Here is a 22,862-nt window from a genome sequence, read left to right on the forward strand (position 1 = left end):
TCCATCATCCACCTGCTTGATGTCCATTACTGTATATTATAGTCCATTCACCGGTCCATGCACATTCATGCATAGGCACAGTCTAGCCTACATCTAAGCAACAAAGCAAACAGTTTTGTCTATTCACCATAGTTAGGGCGATCAGAAAGCTGTCCCTTCTCCATTCATTCATTCATTCATTCATTCATTCATTCATTCAATCATTCAATCAATCAATCAATCAATCAATCAAATTGTATGGCACCCCCACATACTAGGACTAGGTTGTAATAGGCTGGTGCTTTTGGCTTTGGCTATTGTCTTTTCCACACTCCTCTCCAGGATATTCTTATCATGCTAAAACACTTGGATAGGCTACTGAACATGATGTTTTAAACTTAGGCCTGATGTGAATTATTTATCTTTTACATCAGCTATACTTTATATCTTTTACATCAGCTTATTGTTTCATCCCAATATATCATTCTGATATTCTAACACGTTGTACAATGTTTTGAAATAGCCTGAACACGACTTGCAGTCTGAAAATGTTCACAGTGCAGAGCGTAAGATGTGGAGGCATTCTCAGTTTGATCTCTGAGGTAACTTATAGGCTAGCCTAGAAATCTAGACACCTAGGATTGGGTCTGGCTGGTCACTGGTCAAGCATCACTGAATGATATGACATTTCTAAACAGTTCAAAAAGAGCTGTATCTTTGAATCTAAAATGAGATAGAAATATAAACTTCTCCATGTTCCCAGGCACGTGAAGCTCATTTATAACATTCATATAACACTCTTAGAGGTCAACATCATGGAGCAGGTCAATGTCGCCAGAAAAAAAAATGGCCTAGGTCTATTAATGGAAAGATCATATAAAAACATCAACAAGTAACTTGTCCTGTTTTTAAAACTGATTCAAAAGGAAATGTGTAACTGAAATAATGATAAAATCACCTTTGTACAGTGAAATGTGTTGAAAAGGCCTTGACCTTTGGGGGTGTGGTTTAAACAGTCTATTGTACTGACTACAAGATTGGCTCTGTAGTTGGTCGTGGTCCTGGAATGCCAATTGTGGAGAATGCATGTGAGCAGCCCCGTATAGATAAGGGTCAAGGGTCAATGTTTTGGTTCTTCCAGAAGACTCTTTTTATTCATGATTAAACATTTCCATACTGAACATGATGTTGTAATTGATGATGTGTATTTTTATATATATATATATATATATATATATATATATATATATATATATATCTTTGTTTATACTTTCAACCTAAACTAAAATAAAATCATCCCAATATGTATCATTCTTTGACATTCTAACACCGTTCTATTATACGATGCACTGATTTAATTCACAACCTGCAGTCTGGCTTTTTTTTTCACAGCACAGAGTGTTCATTTACACCCTGAGTTTGGCGTAGCAGTCGTAGACGCAAGGCAGCCGGCCAAAACTACAGTTCTTGGGGTTGGTGACGATCTCCTCTGGGGGTTTGGTGCCCACAAAGGTGAAGCGCTGGAGAAGAGAGCATGTGAAGAGGAAGAGCTCCATCCTGGCCAGACCCTCACCCAGGCAGATACGCTTCCCTGCAGGCAACACACCAACAGATTCATGGATTAGTAAAACAATGTCAGCAGTATTCTAAACTAGTGGTTCACCCAGGCAGATACGTTTCCCTGACACGGAATAAACCAACGGATTCATGGATTTGTAAAACTGAAGGCTGCAACAACAATGTCAGCAGTATCCTAACTGTATGTTCACACCGCCGCCGACTTGAGCTTCCAAAGATTCCGTAAGTCATTCATTTTCAATGGAAGCCGGCTTCTCTCAGCTGCCAGCAGCGGCCAGCAGCGGCCAATCCGTTGGCGTCACATTTTGGGCGTCTTGAGCGACTTGAGAAAGTTGAAAGTGGCTCAACTTTATGGTAATGAGCTATGACGCGGTTTAGCGACAAACGACCAGCAACGAACATGATCGAACATAGAATGCTACCACGTCAGAACGGCCAAAGCGTCCAAAGACGGCATCCTTGGCAGGGCGTCCAGAGCTTCTTGGAAGCTCAAGTCGCCGGCGGTGTGTAGCCTATGTACCTACAGTAAACCAGTGGCTCTCAATCTTTTTTGAGTCACAGTCCCCCACAATAATCAGGTTGGTGTTTGTGATCAACAACCCACTTTTTTGCCCACAGACAGAATAATAAATACATTATAGTATAGCTTTATTGCATACTTTTTTCTGAAAAGCCATCTGTGATGGATGCGGCTTCTTCTTTACCAACAGTGACAAATATGTAGGACAACTTTATCATGATCATAACGGCAGTTCCTGTTTATGGAACACGAAAGAGGACTACTTGATAATTATAATGATTAGCCCCCAAAGGCTGAAATATCACTATTGCCAATTTACTGAAGCTCAGCTGAGGCCTAGGCATAGACTACCTAGAGTGAACAACAACGCTGTTTTGCAGTTCTAATGGAAATTCAACAAAACAGAAAGAAAGTGATTGTTTAATGTAGAATTAAAATATGCTGTTAATTTTATCCACAGAATCTGTTGGCCCCCAGAAATGATCTAGCTCCCGACCTCCAGGTTGAGAATCACTGGTCTAGAATCACTGGTCAAGAATCACTGCTCTAGAATCACTGCTCTAGAATCACTGGTCAAGAATCACTGCTCTAGAATCACTGGTCTAGAATCACTGGTCAAGAATCACTGCTAGAATCACTGGTCTAGAATCACTGGTCTAGAATCACTGGTCAAGAATCACTGCTCTAGAATCACTGGTCAAGAATCACTGCTCTAGAATCACTGTCTAGCAGTAAAATGACGGCCAGAACAAGAGAGAAGCACAGCAACTATTCCAAAGAGGAAACTCTCCATTGGCATGTACTGTAGTAGTAGTAGGCCTACCTAATCCAAAAGCCAAGAAGGCATCATTCTTCTTAAATCGTCCCTCCTCATCCAGGAAGTTTTCAGGGTCAAAGTTATTTGGGTTCTTCCACAGTTTGGGGTCAAAGAGAACCGAGGAGAGCAGAGGGAGAACCATAGTGTCCTGCAGGAGGAGAACAAGAGGAAACATGCCTTTTTTTCTCCATACAACATTATGGGCACTACCAGTAGACTGCCGTGCAGTGGAAACCACACCATGAGAACAGTCAGTGATATCAATAACATATAGGTTTAGTCAGTTTTTTTCTTCCGAATTTCTTTTTTTCTTCAGTAATTTTGGATCAGCGATTCCCGGGACACTAAAAGACCGGGCCCCACGAAACCTGGTGGTCATGTAGCCCCATGAAAATTTCATTTTTATCCATCGCATCCGCTAGATTGCTTACCGGGATAAGGAAACAATAACATAGTGTATCACTAAAGTACTGCCGGCTTTGCACTGGCTTCCTGTTAAATATTGTATAAGATAGATAGATAGATAGATAGATAGATAGATAGATAGATAGATAGATAGATAGGCTACTTTATTGATCCCCAGGGGAAATTCAAGATTCTATATATTCAGTATAAAGTGCCATTGATTGTTAATCTCTCACCTTGGGGATGTGGTAGCTCTTGAACTCTGTGTCAGCAGTGACCTTGTGGGGAAGAGAGGTCGGGGCCAAGTCCATGTGGCGCTGGACCTCATGAATAACAGCGTCCGTGTACGGCATCTTAGACCTGTCTTCCATGGACGGGCTTCTGTCCTGTCCAACCACTTCATCGATCTCTTTCTGGACCCGCGCTAAACCAGAAAATTACAAACACGTTCAAATGTATTTACTTCAGGACTGCACAGATGAGCAACACTTCATCAGCCTTCTTTTGGTAATAGGAACAATAAAAGCCATTCCATCAGATATGTTGTTAGTATAAATTATTACTTTAGCAATATATAGGCCAGAAGCCTACTCATTATACTATAATATTTAATGGAGTACTATTTGTAGAACATTTTTAGAATTTCATACTTAATTCACAGCTTTATTGCTAATATTACATTATAATATAACAATAAGGAAGCATATTTTCACAGCAGAGCAATGTGATAATATGGTATAAATTCAGGATCAACTGAAAGGATCCTGTATTTGTCCATATCTTTAGGATATACAGTATGGCAAATCAACTGCTGTATGTGTGTGTCTTTTTTCTTTTCTTTTCTTTCGGAACCTTGGATTTGTGGGTGCTTGATCATCATCAGTAACATTTGTCTCAGCGTTGAGGAGGTCGTCTCAGTTCCAGCTGAAAACAGGTTCCACACACTGCCCAGCAGGTTGCCATAATGGAACTCACTATTTGGGACGTCCTTCTCCTGAAGTACACACAAAAACTCACATCAACAGTGGAGTCAACAGTAATGACCATTTCAACAATGAGGCGTTGGAGTGACAGTTTAAAATAATCATATGATCCCCAACCACCAAGTGGTTTATATTATATTAAAATAAAAGAATCATAATCAATATATATTACAGACTTTTAAATGCCTGATATAAAACAAATCTTCCTTACAACACATCATGTACCTCAGTAAAAAATCCTAGTCTCACTGTCTAGTCATCCATCTAAAATGTTTAAAGATAAGCATGCTGTAAAAAAGGCAAATGAGGCCATCTAGTGGGGATGTCCTCTAATTGCAGATTTATGCAGCTGAGGAGTAGGCATGTATTGTCAAAAATCAACTCAGATAATAAGCTGGATAATTACCTCCACCAATTAGGAGGTTATGTTTTCAGGGAAGGTCTGAAAACATAACATGAAAAGGTGAAATGACCCAAGGAAGAAACGATTACATTTTGGGAGTGATCCATATTATCGTCTGGATCCAGGAAGCGGTTATGTTTTCGCTTGGCGGAGGTCTGCACTCTTGTTAATATATGTTTCACATGAAATGTTTTAGTATAAATTATAGATATGTTGTAAAATCTGGTTACCTTTAATTTAGGAATGTTAAGATAACCCCTGCTCCACCTGAAACCCCCAGGAGGAATGTGAGATATCTGATGGTGAGGAGTTCTTGTAAACATTGTAAGCATCTTGTGATTTTCCGAGGGTGTGTGTTAAGGGTATAAGAATTGACTTCACCCAGAGATGTACTGTGGGCTTTTGACTTTTATGCTCCCGGTATCGTGAGTAAAGCTGCATTCTCATACCAGTTGTCTTGGAGTAATTTTGACCACAGCAGCAGCCAAAAAAGATATTTCTGTTGTCTATAAGGAATAATATCATCAGTAGCATTTTGCCATTATCATTGTCGTTACCCCTAAATAATTTTCACCTGGATCATTTTAATCACGAAGGCCTCAATGAAGTCCTGTGGGATGGAGTTGGCATCCAGGTGCTTCAGTCGGATGTCTGCCTCCTTCTTCACATAAGCTTGAGCCTCCTGCAGCAATGCAAACATGTCTCTGTGCTTCCCAGGAAAACGGTCAAGAATTCCAGGAAACATGTTGTAGAGCTGGAAGAGATCATATCACAGCCCTCACAGATCATTATCAAACTCAAGTAGATCAAAAACATCAGTTTTACGGTGTGTGGTGTTCAATCAAACAGCAAATGTGATATGACGTTATCCAGAATCGCTTACACCACCTTTAACAGGCAATTAATGACACACTTCCCTATGAGTATTTTGAACAATCATTGGACAAACAGTTACAAAGTAAAATGTTTCTTGACCTTTGGCATATCTTAATTCTGTGATTATTTCATGAATGTATTGAAATGGCTGTAGCTAAGAGGTGATGAGGAGAGAAACTACTATTTAGAAAAAAAGAGATTATGAGCCAAAAAGACAACTGAAAACATCTAGCAGGTATTACCTGGCCAATGCGACTGTTGAGGACTATGAAGGCATCAGTGACTGCATTATAGAGCAGCAGGAACTCAGGGTCCTTGTACTCGAACCGGTGGCCAAACACTGTGGAGCAGATGACATTGGACACCGCATTGCACAGCAGCTCTCTGGGATCGAAGAGTCCACCTGATCAAAGGATTGGTACCTTTTAAATTTCATGGCAAATTCAAGCAGATTAGAAATATCATGTAGTGCTACCTCTGCCATGTAGTGTTACATCATCCCCCTGGAAATCATCACTGTCGTTAACCTGCTTTGCCTATGCAAGTCAAAGTTCTACAGGTTCTTGTCTGGCTGCCAGAAAATGTTGCAAGACACACGACACAACAGACAGTGTTATTCTCTCCTCACCGTTGAGCTCATCAAAGGCCTTCACCAGACTCCTGGCCTCCTCCTGCACCCTCTCCTCTACGCTCCTGCGCCCCATCCCAAAGTTCTTCAGCGTCGTGATGGAGAACCGACGCAGCTCTCGCCAGCGATGACCACTGCTGACCAGCACCCCTGCGGAGAACAAGAACCAGAACAGCGATGACCACTGCTGACCATCACACCTGCGGAGAACAAGAACCAGAACAGCGATGACCACTGCTGACCATCACACCTGCGGAGAACAAGAACCAGAACAGCGATGACCACTGCTGACCATCACACCTGCGGAGAACAAGAACCAGAACAGCGATGACCACTGCTGACCAGCACACCTGCGGAGAACAAGAACCAGAACAGCGATGACCACTGCTGACCATCACACCTGCGGAGAACAAGAACCAGAACAGCGATGACCACTGCTGACCAGCACACCTGCGGAGAACAAGAACCAGAACAGCGATGACCACTGCTGACCAGCACACCTGCGGAGAACAAGAACCATAACAGCGATGACCACTGCTGACCATCACACCTGTGGAGAACAAGAACCAGAACAGCGATGACCACTGCTGACCATCACACCTGTGGATAACAAGTAACTGAACTTTTCCAGAGAATCTCTGCCTTCTAGATTTTACAAGTAGATGTGTGTATGATGATGTATGTAATCAGTGCATACAATAATAACATCAATGGATAGCATCATTCAATTTGAACTATGACTATTTAAGATATGACATTATTGTGATTCATTTTGACCAGTGTATATAAATAATGACAATATCTATCCAGAAACCTACCATATCCATTGGTTGCCTTCATTAGGAAAGGGTATTGAGCTCTCCCACTGAACTCTTCTCCCTGGGTGACGAGGGCATCTTTGAGGGTCTGATAACCTGATAAGATCACCACTGGTTTGTTGGCCAGCCAGATAGTGCACACAGACCCATACTTCTTACAAAACTGCAAGGAGAAGGTTTCACTAGTGAAAGGTATATTCTGTTAACTGCAGAACACTTGAATAAATGTGAATACACAGTCTGTTTGTGGCACTGAGTTTTAACTTTAAAGAGGTTTTGAAGCGTATAGACTGCTTATTTCTGCACATCAACCTTACATTAGTCCATGGACAAAGACAACAGATGCAAAATAACGATTAATTTAATTTTTAATTTGTATTTGTTTCTATTTTTCTGGTGCTATTCACATATTCACATAAAATGCAATGAAAGAAAACTAAGAATGAATACATTATAATGAGAACATACCTCCTCATAAGACTTGTATGGCTCCTTCAGGTCTATCTGCAGTAGATTTCCTATCAGTGGTACTGGACGAGGCCCCGGGGGAAATCTTCCGAAGCTCTTCTGCTTCCCTCGAATCATCCATACCAATATACATGTCACTAGGCCCAAAACTATAGAGAGAAGGTTTGTCTGGAGAAAGACAAGTGTTTCCATCATCACAATCCTCTGTATGGGTCTAGGCTGAGTGGGTAAAAACAAATAGGCCACTTCCTCCCACCGAGTGAACATGGATTAATTTGGTGAATGGTTAACCCTGTGCGTTGTGGCATTCACTGATCCATGAGTGGGGTATAAAGTTAAACATTCTTTTGACATTTAAAGAACAAACTTACACATTTAAATCATTTGAGTGGACAGTGTCAAACCAACCCGATAGAGAGACAGATATCCCTTATATGTGATACAGTGTGAGGTTTGTGATTTGTGGTATGTGATTAAAGTGAAGTGAACATTGAACTACACCTACATACTGTAGGCCTAATAGGTGTTTGTGTAACTGGCAAGTTGCAGGCTGTTTATTGTCTGAATCCTTTAATCTGAACTTTCAATGACCCATAGGTGCATGGGGACATTGTGTTGCATCCAATCTTTGGTTTTCAATATGTCTAAGAAGACTTTGTCTATAACATTAAATAATATTTTGTTTAGGCACATCATAATAGACCAATTCCAATTGTGCTTCAGTCATCTGTTTTGACCCTTTTTTGATCTGTTTTGACCCTTGTTATAGCCATTTATTCACAGTTTCAATTTATATTTATTGGGAAATTGGTTTGGATTAGTTTTGAATGTTTGCAATTATTTAATTTGAAAGATAATCGTTTTATATCTGTGCACCTTTGGGGCATACCAGGTGACGTAGGCGCGTGGGCATGTAGGCATCACAGCATATGGCACAGGGGCACTGGAGGTTAGGGGGCATACGTGAGCTTGGTGACAAACACTTTTTCCATCACACTTTTCCTTTACAAATCACTTCTCAGTAATTTCGTTTGGACCTTGTTTTTGGACTTATTTGCAACAACCTTTCATTAATCTTTTGTTTCTGTATGGACCAATAATTGCCACGTAAAAGAGAAGGTGCATTCATCCAGCCAGGCCCTAGTGTTTCATCGCCACTAAGAAACTTTTAGAAAATGGACTATACAATCCTGATGTCGTGCATTTAAAGATTGCTTTTGCCTGACTGGGTCTTGTCATAATTCAAAGGTCTTTGGCTAGAACCTCCTGTTGCCTTCAATCATCTGTTTCAATTGTGTCCCATTTTACAATAATCATGCAAACAAATCGTAGCCTGGGTGAACCCAGGCAAATCTGTTTGCAAGTCCAAATTTGAAGAGGTGTGTCTTATGGGCTATAACTGCTATTATAATTCGTAATTCATTTTAGAGCAACTTGACAGCTTGGCAGGTTGCCCCCTACTAACACTTTTTTTTAAAGTTTACATGCAGTTCATGATAATGTGAACATATAAAGGTATTTTATTGTTCTTTCTACTCATTTATTGTCACAAATAAATCTCTACAAACTTGTTTGAAACTGAAAGTTGACAGATGTGGGAGGAAACTTTTCACCTTGCCAGTCTGGACCAAAGATTGCACAAATCCAACTGGAAATGCTTCTGCTACAGTATGCTCTTGCGTTTCCTTGTTCCTTGGCTCTTCCACCTCTCTCCTCGTTCTCACCTCCCCTGGTTGCAACTCCATGTTGGATTTGCTTCCTACTGGGCAGTCAACTTCCTGTTTACACTGTAAACAATATGCTATGACAGAAAATCACAGATTACTGCACAGGGGGGCCCTGGTGGTAGGTTTTCAAATTGTCTCTGTCTCTCCTGATTCTTTCAGACTAGTAGTGCACTAATGACTCTCGTAAGGAAAATGGTGGTCTGTAGAAAGAACAACCATCTTGAAAATGGTGCATGTTGATGGCACGTGCAGTGGCCTACTGGTTAGGGCCTCGAGCTTGTAACTGGAGGGTGCCGGTTCGATCCACAGCTGAGGTGCCCTTGAGCAAGGCACCTGACCCCTCACTGCTTCCCGAGCGCTGCTGTCGAGCAGGCAGCTCACTGTTCTGGGATAGTTTGTGCTTCACCTCAATGTGTATTCACTGCGTGCTGTGTGTGTGTTCACTAATTCACAAATTGGGATAAATGCAGGGACCGAATTTCCCTCACGAGATCAAAAGAGTATATATACTTATACTTATACTTATACAAGGAGCAAGGATAATGACTGTGAATGGTGGAGTACCAGATGTGATTACATAGCTCAAGCTAAGAGTTCAGACAAAATTCAGAAGGACTGAAACAAAATATCAACTGTTTTTTGTATATTACCACCATACAATCCATTTAACAGATCAACCAGTTTATCATTCAGCTTAATAAACTATTACATATTGCACAATGTGTTGACAGTGCATTTACTGATCTATGTTTAGTCTAATCAGCATTGGCCCCTACCTTATGACAGAAACCAACATTGCTGAATCCACAGGATTGGAGTATAGGTTATCATTATTAGAAAGAACATTAACAAGAAATACTACATAATAAAAAAAAAGGTTCTAAATAAAATGGCTGACTATATATCTGTATTTGCAAGGGTTTTAAACTTATATTTTATTTTATGAATCAGAAATGAGGCAACACATATATTGGTCTTACATCGCAGAGAGTGCGTCTAGACAGTGACACATTGTCAGGTTTTTAAAACATGTGTTGTATCTGAAAACTGGTAATGGTATCGGTGGTTCAGATAAACAAATGTTTATCTTACAAAAGGAATACTTGGGGCATGTGTTCTACTAATACAACCTAGGCCTAGTATCAACTAAGGGTAACTAAGTACAACATTAGTAAAACAAACAGTCCATATGTAAAAAAAAAAAGTATATAAGAATCACACTTGTCAACACTACACACGTCCCTTAACATGCAAGATTTAAGGTTTTCTATCTTTATCTGTATATGTACAGTGAGGAGAAAATTTATTTGATACCATGCTAAAGTTGCCTAAAAAGAGGAATATAAAATCATCAATTGACAATTGATCTTAATGTCTTAATTAAAAAAAATAGTAAAAATAAAACCGCTAAGCACCCCAATTTTCTTTGTGATTGAAGAATGTTTTGTAAAGAAATAAATGTTCTTCCTGAATGCTAGGGGGAAGGAAGTATTTGACCCCCAATGTAACCCTATGGGAATTTAACACATAGGGTTAACATAGGGGCAGGCAGATTTTTATTTTTTAAGGCCAGCTATTTCATGGATTCAGGATATTATGCATCCTAATAAAGTTCCCTTGGCCGTTGGAATTAAAATAGCCCCACATCATTACATACCTTTCACCATAGCTAAAGATTGGCATGGTGCTTTTTCCAGTAGGCCTATTAGCCTGTTTGATGCTCATTGAGCTCAATGCAAATCAACAGGCTAATAGGCCAACTGGAAAAAGCACCATGCCAATCTCTAGCTATGGTCAAGGATATGTGATGATGTGGGGCTATTTTAATTCCAAAGGCCAAGGGAAATTTATGGGGATGCATAATATCCTAGATCCATGAAATAGCTGGCCTTTAAAAATAAAAATCTGCCTGCCCCTATGTTAACCCTATGTGTTAAATTCCCATAGGGTTACATAGGGGGTCAAATAATTCCTTCCCCTAGCATTTAAGGAAAACATTTATCTATTTACGATACATTCTTCAATCACAAAGAAAATTGGTGTCCTTGGCGGTTTGATTTTTACTATTTTTTTTTTAATTAAGGCATTAAGATCAATTGTCAAATGATGATTTTATATTCCTGTTTTAGCATGGTATCAAATACATGTGCTCCTCACTGTATATGAAGGGGGGCATAATCATGTGTGTGAACAGAGTATTAGAATATGGCCTACTAAACCATATATATAAACTTCCAGACTTGAAAAATGGCAATGTTTTTGACGCCTTACATAATGACTTCTACAAAACTTGAATGACAAAATGGTATCCGTAGTTATGAGGCCTGCAAAAGCTTCAACATTAGTCCTATAATCCTGCCAGAGCCTTTCATATCAAACCACCTTCTAGTGTAGCTTGTTCATTTTGGCCTACAGATGTACACTTGCATCTGTTTCACACTAGTAATTCCCAAATTCATTCAGATAGATTTACTGTAGCGTGTTTGTAAACCTTGGGATCTACACTAGAACATGAAATAGCATGTGAAGTATGGATTTTGTAAGGTTGGAGCCATGAGGGTCCAGCAGAGTTCAGGAGGTGAACTTCAGTCTCAGGGTCATGTGAAACTTGTGAATGTCTTCCACAGAGTCGGCTTTTACAGTCTGTTCTACTACATGGCGGACATCACGCTTAAGAGCTTCGTAGTACCGCTTCACTTCCTCTACTTCAGCCTGACGCCGTTTCTTTGTGTCTGGTTGATCCTGTTGAGCCTCCAACAGCATCTTCTCGTACTTTGACTCAACAGCTTTTATTTTCTCCTCCAGTATCTTCTCGTAGAATGCTTTAAGCTCCAACTCTCTCTTTTCCAACATCTTCACCACCTCCATATAGGTGTAGTTGGAGTAAAACTGTCGACCGTTCCTCTTCACCATCTTCTCCACCTTCTCCAGCAGGTCCAGGACCTGGCTACGATCATCAACATGGTTGTTACGGAGGCAGTGGAATCTATTTTCTACTTTCTGTAGGATCGACTGCAGCTCAGGTCCTGCCTCCCTCAGCTGTCTATCGATGTCTGGCACAGCTTGGTTATCCAGGGTAAAGAGGATCATGGTGTACTTCCAGGCATCTGCTCCGAAGATCTCCTCCACCTGCCTCACAGCGTCTTGCTCCTCACTGGTGAACGGCCCCACCTTGATGACCAGCAGGATGGCGTGGGGCCCCGGGGCCGACATGTTGATGCATTTGGAGATCTCCCTCTGCACAGTGTGTTTAGGTAACGAGGTGTCGAAGAGGCCAGGAGTATCAACAATGGTTACTTCTCTACCGAACACCTCCCCACTCAGCTTACAGCACTGTCTGGTGACTGAGGGCATAAAACAGTTAAGAGTTAACTCTGAAAATTACACAAAAAAGAGTGCAGGAGCAGTCAGTCAGAGACATTTTCTATATGTAAGCAGCAAAAAGTAAGTTAAGCATTTCCTATTTTTAGCTGCATGACTGTGTCAGTCCTTCAGCACATGCAGTTTGGAATAAAATAATAATTCTACATTAAAGGGATATTCTGCCATTTTTGGAGACAAGCTCATTTTCCACCTCCCCTCGAGCAAAACAATCGATATTTACCTTTTTCCCGTTCATCCAGCCATTCTGTGAGTCTGGCGATACAACTTTTAGCTTCAGCCTAGCATATGTCATTGAATCGGATTAGACCATTATCTTCTCGCCTGCTAGCATCATGCTTACAAGTGACTAAGATTTCTGGTAATTTTCCCATTTAAAACGTGTCTCTTCTCAAGTTAGAAAGTGCAATAAGACCGACTGAAAATTAAACCTGCCGCTGTTCTAGGCTGATTTGACACGGAACTACACTCTCATCTAGCGTATAATCAAGGGAAGTTGCAAACGTACCATGGGCGCAGTGATATCTAAAAATAGTCCCCATAGACAACAAGCAGGAAGTATATCACTGCGCCCATGGTACGGTTGCAACTTCCCTTGATTATACGCCAGATGAGAGTGTAGTTCTGTGTCAAATCAGCTCGAGGGGAGGTGGAAAATGAGCTTATTCCCAAAATATAATATTATATCCAAACCAGTGCAGTAGACGTACATTAAACTCTAATCATGCAAAAAAAATGTCATTGATCTTCCTACTTTAATCCAATCACATAATTATAACAGAGAGGTTTGTGGCTTCTCATGACTATTGGCCATACAAACATTTAGATTAGATGTGAGCTTTTATTGGTTTTATCTCCTACTTATCCTCATCCTTACCTTCTGCCCTTCTTTCAGTCTGCTAATTTTTTCTCACATTATGCTTGCCTCTCTCTTCCGCTCTCTCTCTCTTTCTAGTTCTCTCTTTGTATATGACTGTGTGTTCGCCTATGTGTGCACCAGTATGTGTATATGAGTATCAGTGTGTGTGTGTGTGTGTGTGTGTGTGTGTGTTGCTTTACATCCATTGGGTAAACAGACGGTTACAGTATATCCATAGAGATCATTTCCATGTTGGCCAACATTTGTGATTAATTACATGTTGAACCTGTGAATGGTGAAAAAAGAGGTATATTTACATTGCATGTAAATGCAATGTACTGTTATCCCTGTTCTTCTTATTATCGTTCTTATAATTATTATTCTGCTTCCGACCAAAATCAACTATCAAAGGCTCTAAAACCACTGAACCGTTTGACGTCATTCAAGCACTCCTACAAAGATCTCGAAACGGAGATTTGTTCTATTATTTTTCACATTTGTGAACTTTATATTTTTTGAGATATTTACGATAAAAGATTTTAAAATTCCCATAGAGTTAACGTTGAGACCCTTTGGCGGCAAAGATTAATTGTTACGTCAGTGCTCAGCTGTCAGTAATCAAGGATCTTTGATCCAAAGCCATGCCACCGCTGCTAAACCTGCATTGCTATTGTTTGTTTATCAGCAAGCTAGTCGTTTCAGACTTGCCAGCCAGGCAATCATTTAAAGCTTTCGGTATCATTCACAAATTAAAAACCTTTGTTAACAGCTATCCTGAATAGCCTAGGCCTACATAAAATATCCTGCGGCGTCGGGTCCTTATTACCACTTCGAACGTGCATTATTTTCCTATAAACGCACGGCGCGTCGTTGATTATCCCTTACGTAAGCTAACGTTACATTTGCTAAATATCCTACCTGTTGCGGCATCATCGTTGATTGGCGTTGTTTGAGACTGTATGCCGTATTCCAATGGTGTCTAAGTCTATAGCCTATGGCCTACTTTTAACCTGCATTAGTGTAGATATGAAGGGCTATCCTACCAGTCGTTTCACTGTAGGCCTAGGCTACTAAAGTGTCAGCTCTTGCAACTTGTTTGAAGTTGGCAACTTCATTTCAGTCTTTTAAATTCTAATGAAGAGTTATTTTCCATAATAGCCTATATCCACAATTTTGATGCATTTTCATAAATCACTTTTTAAATGTGACTTTCCATGTAATTTCAGTGTAATTGGGTTATTGTTATTTATCTATTCTTCTGTGTAGCCTAGTAGTCTTTTTAACTATAGGCCTAATACAATGTTTTACACAGTCAGCAACCTTTTTGCATTACATGCAATGGTAATTCCTTCCATGGAATTACATTTTCTAGTTGACCTCTGTCATGCCTACCCTATTTGACGTCTACCTAACAGTAGTCACCATTACCGTAATTCCCACAATTATTTGTGATTTGATGACACAATCCTGAACTCTGCAGGCTTTGCTACATGAATGCTATTAATGGATATTAATATCAGACCACTTAATTGAACACATATTCTTTGAAAACACTTTGTGTTTTTGGTTCATCAGTCTACAGTACCCCAGTCTCAGAGAATCTTGGTAACTTGCTCAAGACAGGATTTCCAATTACTTCAAAGGTTTAGGGATTGCTCTTGTGCATGTCTGGGGAACAAATTAATATCGTGTGATAATCACACCCAAGGCGTTTGTGGTACCTGAGGAATGACTGACAGCTGCACTGAAGGCATCTCTTCCCAGTATAGTGTTTCCACTGGAGCTCTTCCCTGCTCCCGTCTTCCCAACAAGAACGAGTCTGAACTCTGTAACAGAAACATCGTCTAAAACATTCACAAGTTCACTGTATAAAAACTACACTACATTTCATGCAGCACATTCTAAATTATTCAGTGCCTGTTGCCGAGTTATCAGAATACAGAGCCCCATGCAATGATCAACGATGATCAATGATCATAGCTGGCACTGAATATGGTGCTTAATCAGAAACAGGAGGAAGAGGACGCTAACGTAGCCTACTGTACTTACAGTACAAATACACTTTACAACGTTTGTAAAGGAGGCAAGGGACAGTTTCAAAAAACAACAGCATAAAGATGGGTAAACCCAGCTCCATCTGCCGGCGATTTGATTTCACCCTGTAGCAGCTCAGGCTGGAAACCTGCACATTTATCTCTGCTGATTCTGTTCCACATCACAAATTGGCTTATCCACACCGCCGTCACGTCATCCGGCACAAGCTTCCTTGGTACACTGCTATCACAAGCATTACGGTTCCCCATTGACTCCCATTGATTCTGACTGACCATTTCGAAGGAAAACGTCAATTATGTGCTGAAACAAACGCCGCTGACATATGATAGTAACCATTTCACTTTGATAATAACCTACATTTTTGTCCGACATAATACAGCAAGAATTTCGAAATTTTATCGACGCAACGTGGAGAAACTTAAAGGAGAATTCCGGTGTGAAATTGAGCTTAACTGTACCGAAACATGTTAAGGTGTACTCACACGTGTTTTAGACGCACTTTCACTCACCCCCAGCATTCCGAACTCCTCCGTTTTCAGCCTAGCTTACAGTAGGCTTGAAGCTATTAGATTGGGCATTACGTAGCCTATGCAGCTAAATCGCTATTTTTAAACCATTAAAAAGGTTCCAAGTAACTCCACACTGCATTGGTTGACTTCTGAGGGTCCTGACATTTAAAACGAGATACTTAGAGCTTTGGAAGTGCACAGGAAGTTTATTAAAAAAGACTGTTTATTCAAGCAGTACCTTCATAGAATCTCTCCGCTGGGCGCCATCTTGTGGTGAAGTCGCGATAAGTCGACTGACGAGCACAAACGAACAGGAAAGACAGGGGGACATATTACAAACATTTTGAGCTTTGTTACTCATCATGCTCATGTAGACAGTATAACTATATATTTCCTATGGAATTACTTTAGCAATATGTTCCCCTGTCCTTCCTGTTCGTTCGTGCTCGTCAGTCGGCTTATCGCGACTTGATTCCAAGATGGCGCCCAGCGGAGAGATTCTATGAAGGCACTGCTTGTAAACAGTCTTTTTTTAATAAACTTCCTGTGCATTTCCAAAGTTCTCAGTATCTCGTTTTAAATGTCAGGACCCTCAGAAGTCTACCAATGCAGTGTGGAGTTACTTGGGACCTTTTTAATGGTTTAAAAATAGCGATTTAGCTGCATAGGCTACGTAATGCCCAATCTAATAGCTTCAAGCCTACTGTAAGCTAGGCTGAAAACGGAGGAGTTCAGAATGCTGGGGGTGAGTGAAAGTGCGTCTAAAACACGTGTGAGTACACCTTAACATGTTTCGGTACAGTTAAGCTCAATTTCACACCGGAATTCTCCTTTAAGGGAGAACAAAAACATTACATCCGTGACCCATGTTCAATGCAATTTCCCATTGACCCTCGGTCACGAAAAATGGCAGCCGTTATTTCTTGAATGTCAGAGTAATGACATTCAAAATGGTACCTTAATAATACAACACCATTCATAAAGTAACGAAGTATGAAAAGAAAAACACAATTAATCACATGGATCACCCAAACGACTTTGTGTCAATTTTCAACTGCGCAGCTTTTAATATCATAATAATGGGTGTGAAATATTCCTTAACCACTAGATGGCGGCATGGCACAGCAACCACGTCACAGCACTTTACTTCCCGTCATGGTTGCTGTGTCATCAAAGTGCGCTGTGCCATGCCGCCATCTAGTGGTTAATGAATATTTCACACCCATTATTATGATATTAAAAGCTGCGCGGTTGGAAATTGACACAAAGTCGTTTGGGTGATCCATGTGATCAATTGTGTTTTTCTTTTCATACTTCGTTACATGGGTCACGGATGTAATGTTTTTGTTCTCCCTTAAGTTTCTCCACGTTGCGTCGATACAATTTCGAAATTCTTGCTGTATTATGTCGGACAAAAATGTAGGTTATTATCAAAGTGAAATGGTTACTATCATATGTCAGCGGCGTTTGTTTCAGCACATAATTGACGTTTTCCTTCGAAATGGTCAGTCAGAATCAATGGGAGTCAATGGGGAACCGTAATGCTTGTAAAAGCGGTGTATCAAGGAAGCTTGTGCCGGATGACATGACGGCGGTCTTATCCACCAGGTCCACCCGGAATCCAGAAATCTTAGCTGAACAGTATTAGTATGTAAATTGAAATTTATAAAATGTTTCAGACCTGGAGGTTTGTCCATACTGAATGTTCTTCTCCTCCCTGATTCTGTTCAGAGAAAAAAAATAGCCTACATTTTCATATTCCTATTGCGGATCTCTTTAGGTCTCACAGTTGATGGTGTAGCCTATCAGAGTGAAAACCAAGCCACAAGGTCAAGAGAATTGTCTGTAGACCAGCGAGACAGGGTTGTGTGAAGCGAGAAGCATACAAAAACATTCAGCAGCATTGGAAGCCTTTTTATTCTGCGCGAGAATTCTCGTTGTTTGTTAGGTGTTTACATTCCGCCACAAGCGAGCGTAGCCTAGTAGACGTGTTACAACAACTAGCCTAGCTGATAGGATAACAGACATAGCAGCTATTGAGAAAAAAACGGGTGTAACGCTGTCATTGTTTGATCGCAATTAAGTTGCGTCGCTCCACGGTGGTTTAGCAACGCCGTTGCTAACTCTGAAATGCCACCGGCGTCATGTCATCCGGAGAAATCTTCCTTGGGCGCCACTATTAAAAGTATTACGGTTCCCCATTGACTCCAATTCATTCCGATTGACCTTTTCTTATGAAAAAGTCAATTATGTGCTTAAACAAACGCCGCTGACATATGCCACTTTGATAACAACCTTTGATAATACCACTTTACTTGCTGTTTCATGGTTGCTGTGTTATGCAAAGTGCACTGTGCCATGCCTCCATCTAGTGGTTAAGGAATATTTCACACCCATTATGATTGTCCTTTGGATGAACCATGTAATCACTTGTGTTTTTCTTTTCATACTTAGTTCCTTTATGAAAGGTGGTGTATTATCAAGGTACCCTTTTGAATGTCATTACTCTGACATTTAAGAAATAACGTCTGCTGTTTTTCGTGACCCGGGGTCAATGGGGAATTCAATTGACATGGGATCACGAAGGTAATGGTTTTGTTCTCCCATACGTTTCTACATGTTGGAATAATAAAATTGTGTAATTCTTGCTGTGTACATGTCGGACAAAATATGTACACTGTAAAAAAAATGCTGTTAATTAACAGCAATTTTGCAACAGCATTATACTATTTTTCCACAACACAGTCAACTACTGTGGAAATAATGTATTACTGTCAGACAGGTGTGTTGTTGAGCATAAACAGTAACTACTGTAGGAAAGCAGCATCAGCCGTGGACAAAGAGAGTAGAAGTGGAACGTTCTGGAAATTCTCACGGCTTCTTCAGTTTTCTCGTTGAAGTGCTGCTGAATGGAAGACGAAACAGTGGCGTCTGAAGGCTCACTGTAAGAATGCTCCTATATGCTTTACTTATGCAGTTACCTAGTCTATTCAGTGAAAACGTACTTCCATAACACAAGTTACCTACTTATCTAGCTTTATGATATTATCCGAAGATTTGCTGGCCGGCAGATGTTGCTCATATACGCCAGCTACGTCTAGCTTGCGCAAGCTAATTTAGCTCACTTTAAACAGGGCTAAATCCTGTCCAACTTGGGCTTTTACCTTTTTGATTAAAGCTAAACTTAGAGTTTAAAGTGAGCAAAGTTTAATTTGGTTTAACGCTAACGTAATGTGTTTGCCTGTGAACAACAAATGTTGGCTTGCGTTAGCTAGCGTTAGCTTGTTAGCTAACAATAGCATTAAAGTTACTAGTTCAGGACGAATTGGAGGTAAATGTCAACATGCTTAAATGCCTTTTTCTGCTGTAATAAAACTCACCTTCTACCTCAAAATCTCTCTAATGAAATGTACGTATCTGCATTAGGCAAGTGGCTCCAGTGTGGTTTGGGGGTCTACGCTTTCTCATCCTGTCCTGCCACCCATGTAGAGTAAGCTATACAGTTTTACATTTGATTTATTTGACTTTTGGTCTAAACATTAATAATACAAATAACCATATGCCTAGCTGGTGTTACCAGTTAAGGATGTAGTGAAGGATTATGCTGCATTATGCTGTAGTTGAAAATTACAGTAGCATACCGTGATTTTACAGGGACATTTTTTACAGTGCAGGTTATTATCAAAGTGAAATGGTTGCTGGTGTCAGCGGCGTTTGTTTAAGCAAGCACATAATTGACGTTTTCATTAGAAATGGACAATCGGAATCAATGGGAGTCAATGGGATACCGCAATACTTTTAATAGCGGCGCCCAAGGAAGATTTCTCCGGATGACATGACGCCGGTTGAAATGTCCCCCTGCTCGATTGAACTAGGGGTGCCTCTCAACATGCCTCCTCGATCCTCGATGCTCGATCCTCGAGGGGCGTTCCCACTGATCTATAACTAACACTGGATAGACTATCCCATTGTTTCCCCCCCATCATTCTTTATCAGTGTTGGGTAGGTTACTTTAGAAATGTAATGTGTTACAGTTACAAGTTACCCTGTCTAAATTGTAATAGTAGTGTAACTATTTGAATTACTTTTTCTGAGTAACGTAACTAATTACTTTTGATTACTTTTTGATTACTTTTCCGATTTTTTTATGATATAAATTTATATAGTCCCCAAATCCATGCGAAGATTTCGGCCTTGGTCTACAGGCTGCCGAGCAGTTCTATACAAGCGCTCAAGGCAGCAAGGGCATTCAATACATGAATTAGCATCACATTTTTTGTGAGGATAATATAATGATAATCATAACACGTTTACAGGCAGGCATGTACAGTAGGCCTACGCTGATGGCGCTGTAGACGTGATAGAGCATATCAGAAGGTCCCGTATCAAACTTTGGCTGTGGAGGGAAACAGTTCTTTTTACATACAATATTCTCTGCCAGGTTTAGCTGACAATATTGAGATGTAATTCAAATTGTAATTTTGAAAAATTTCAAAAGTACCTGTAATTGAATTACACATTTTTCTACAGTAACTGTAATATATTACTATTACATTTATTTTGTAATTAAATTACGTAACTCAATTACATGTAATGCGTTACTCCCCAACACTGTTCTTTATGTAGATCAGTGAGGATCGAGGCATGGAGGAGCGAGGGAGGACCATGGGGAGGACGTATAAACGCTGCATGAAATGCATGTCCCAACTCTTTTGGTTTGGCCTGGGCCCAACCAATCTCAGCAGCAGCCTATCAATCAGTGCAACACAACCGATTGAACAGCCTAAAGCTAGGTTACCACACTGTCCTCCATAACCGAAAGAAAGTATTCCTTCGTCTCATGTGGCTAATTAACACCTAGGCCTGTCACGATAACAAATTTTGCTGGACGATAAATTGTCCCAGAAATTATTGCGATAAACGATAATATTGCCGTTCTGAGATCATTTTTATCTAATATAATGATAATGGCATAATAATGTAGGTACACCTTTTCAAAGATCAATAACTTGTATTTCTAAAGAATAAGGAACTGGAATGGGAAGACATTTTTAAATATCCACAATAAATGAACAAAACAACCAAAAACAATAAATACAATGGACTCTCAGTCTCTACTAAGACTCTGTTTAAGGGCCAGCAAATTAAAACGTGACATGCAACAGGGGGCGTGTAGAGTGACAGTTGCTAAGCCTTAAATGTCATCATAGCTGATCAATTAGGCCTACGCAGTCAGCTAAACATTTGAAACTTGCGCAAAACGGCATGAACCCAGCATCTGCACGTCACATAAAATACAAATTGAAGCAATAAGTTGGTCATCGGATAATCCTACTGCAAAGCCTTTTCATAGGTATGCTACGTTTATGACATATAACGTTGATTAGCCTACGAACACATTTCACCACAGCTGACAATTAGCTACGACATTTTAACCGGAGCTGCCGGCTGTTTTGGCTGATTCTTGATCTCTCAGCGGAGTGCAGACTTTCGCGGAGTGTGTCTTTATCAGATGATGAAAAAACGTAGCTTATAAGCATGATGTTCTGAACTGCATTATCACTATTTTTACCCCCATACCTGTCAAGCTGCTTAGGCCAATCGCCAAAGCCCCGTCTAGCCTGTTAATCAAATGAATGTAAGAAAGTAAAGTTGTCCGTCATGTTATTGAAAGATACATGTGACAACTGACTGATATGAGGGTTCACTCCTCGTTAGGCTGCGCTAAAGGAAGCACCGTGGTTATCCTCTCTTTCGTAGAGAGAGAGAGAGAGAAGAAGAAAAACAATCAAGCATGAAAATGGAAATTATCGCGGCCGGAAAAGTTATCGAGCTCATTTTTTTTATCGTGCGATTTATTGATTTATTGAATATCGCGACAGGCCTATTAACACCGACCGAAAAAAAAGTTTGCGCGCTTCAGAGGAAGATTAGATAGCAAGAGTTTGCGGAAGTAGCGCTATACATTGGCATAGCACAACACTGAACCCAGTCAGAGTGGTGGAGGTAATTGCTACATTTAACTGAACTTACCGAGGCCTTCGATCGCAGCCATCACACCTGACGCTTGTTCAACCCCACACGTCAAAGAACAAAATGGAAGGGAGAATAGAATATCCCAATAGCCAGGGCGCAGAAGCACAGCCCCCAAACAACAGGCTGACTGCGAAAACGAAAGTCAGGTAGCGGTAACGCCCTGATGCGTCGGATCCTTTACCGTCGAAGATTGATATTTTGTATGCAACTCGGGTCGATAGTTTTTACTGTAGCCTAAGGTAGTTAGTCTAGTCGTAATTTCTTGAACCCAGAAATGTTGAGTACCCTAAAGTTTTATTGCAAAAATGTCATCTATAGGCCTAATGGATGGGATTTAACTTGGTTGCCTAAAGTTTCACTTTGTGCAATTTGCATAATTAGCATAAATATATCTATAGGCAATTAAGGTGAATAGGGTGCAGTTGAATAAGGTAAAATATTTAAATAATAGATATCACTATGAAACTTTCTCAGTTGGTTACTTGTGTTAAGATGAGGAAAAAATGTATTGCATGTTTTTTATATCTTAATGTTTACATATGCAAATGAGGCCATGTCTCATTAAATTACTTACTTACTAAATGTGAGCTCATTTGCATAATGACAAAATCAGATTGTTTATTATTAAAGTCATGCTCAAAATTTGTTTTTTTCCATGGCTAAACATGTGTACTTGGGGTCTGAGTTGGTGAAAACCTTTAAGGAACCGGGTCTGAGTTGGTGAAAACCTTTAAGGAACCTGGTCAGAAGGCAGTGTTGACCTATGGACGGACGGATTAAGAAATTAGGTGCTCCATGCAACATAACTATAAAACAGCAT

The 22,862-nt window shown here is 40.3% G+C and overlaps 2 protein-coding genes across 4 annotated transcripts; both read right to left on the minus strand.

Moving 5' to 3' along the window:
* Positions 1–1,209: 1,209 nt before the first annotated feature.
* Positions 1,210–7,676, minus strand: LOC134100231 (cytochrome P450 2M1-like). Of its 2 annotated transcripts, none has more exons than XM_062553328.1 (9): positions 7,476–7,676; positions 7,008–7,170; positions 6,190–6,339; positions 5,804–5,964; positions 5,260–5,439; positions 4,152–4,290; positions 3,536–3,723; positions 2,901–3,042; positions 1,210–1,570 (listed from the first exon to the last, which is right to left on the minus strand). In XM_062553328.1, the coding sequence occupies exons 1-9, from the start codon at positions 7,668–7,670 to the stop codon at positions 1,386–1,388; spliced, it is 1,503 nt and encodes a 500-aa protein (XP_062409312.1). In that variant the 5' UTR covers positions 7,671–7,676; the 3' UTR covers positions 1,210–1,385. The 2 variants fall into 2 exon arrangements, with proteins under 2 accessions (XP_062409312.1, XP_062409311.1); XM_062553327.1 differs by having other exon boundaries at positions 4,152–4,293.
* A 3,594-nt stretch (positions 7,677–11,270) lies between these two features.
* LOC134100234 (GTPase IMAP family member 7-like) lies at positions 11,271–22,160 on the minus strand. Of its 2 annotated transcripts, XM_062553331.1 has the most exons (4): positions 22,040–22,160; positions 17,688–17,729; positions 15,164–15,268; positions 11,271–12,546 (listed from the first exon to the last, which is right to left on the minus strand). In XM_062553331.1, the coding sequence occupies exons 1-4, from the start codon at positions 22,059–22,061 to the stop codon at positions 11,774–11,776; spliced, it is 942 nt and encodes a 313-aa protein (XP_062409315.1). In that variant the 5' UTR covers positions 22,062–22,160; the 3' UTR covers positions 11,271–11,773. The 2 variants fall into 2 exon arrangements, with proteins under 2 accessions (XP_062409315.1, XP_062409316.1); XM_062553332.1 differs by lacking the exon at positions 17,688–17,729 and having other exon boundaries at positions 22,040–22,076.
* Between the last annotated feature and the right edge of the window lie 702 nt (positions 22,161–22,862).

The sequence above is a fragment of the Sardina pilchardus genome, chromosome 13 (assembly GCF_963854185.1).
Source record: "Sardina pilchardus chromosome 13, fSarPil1.1, whole genome shotgun sequence".
In the NCBI taxonomy this organism is placed as follows: Eukaryota; Metazoa; Chordata; class Actinopteri; order Clupeiformes; family Clupeidae; genus Sardina; species Sardina pilchardus.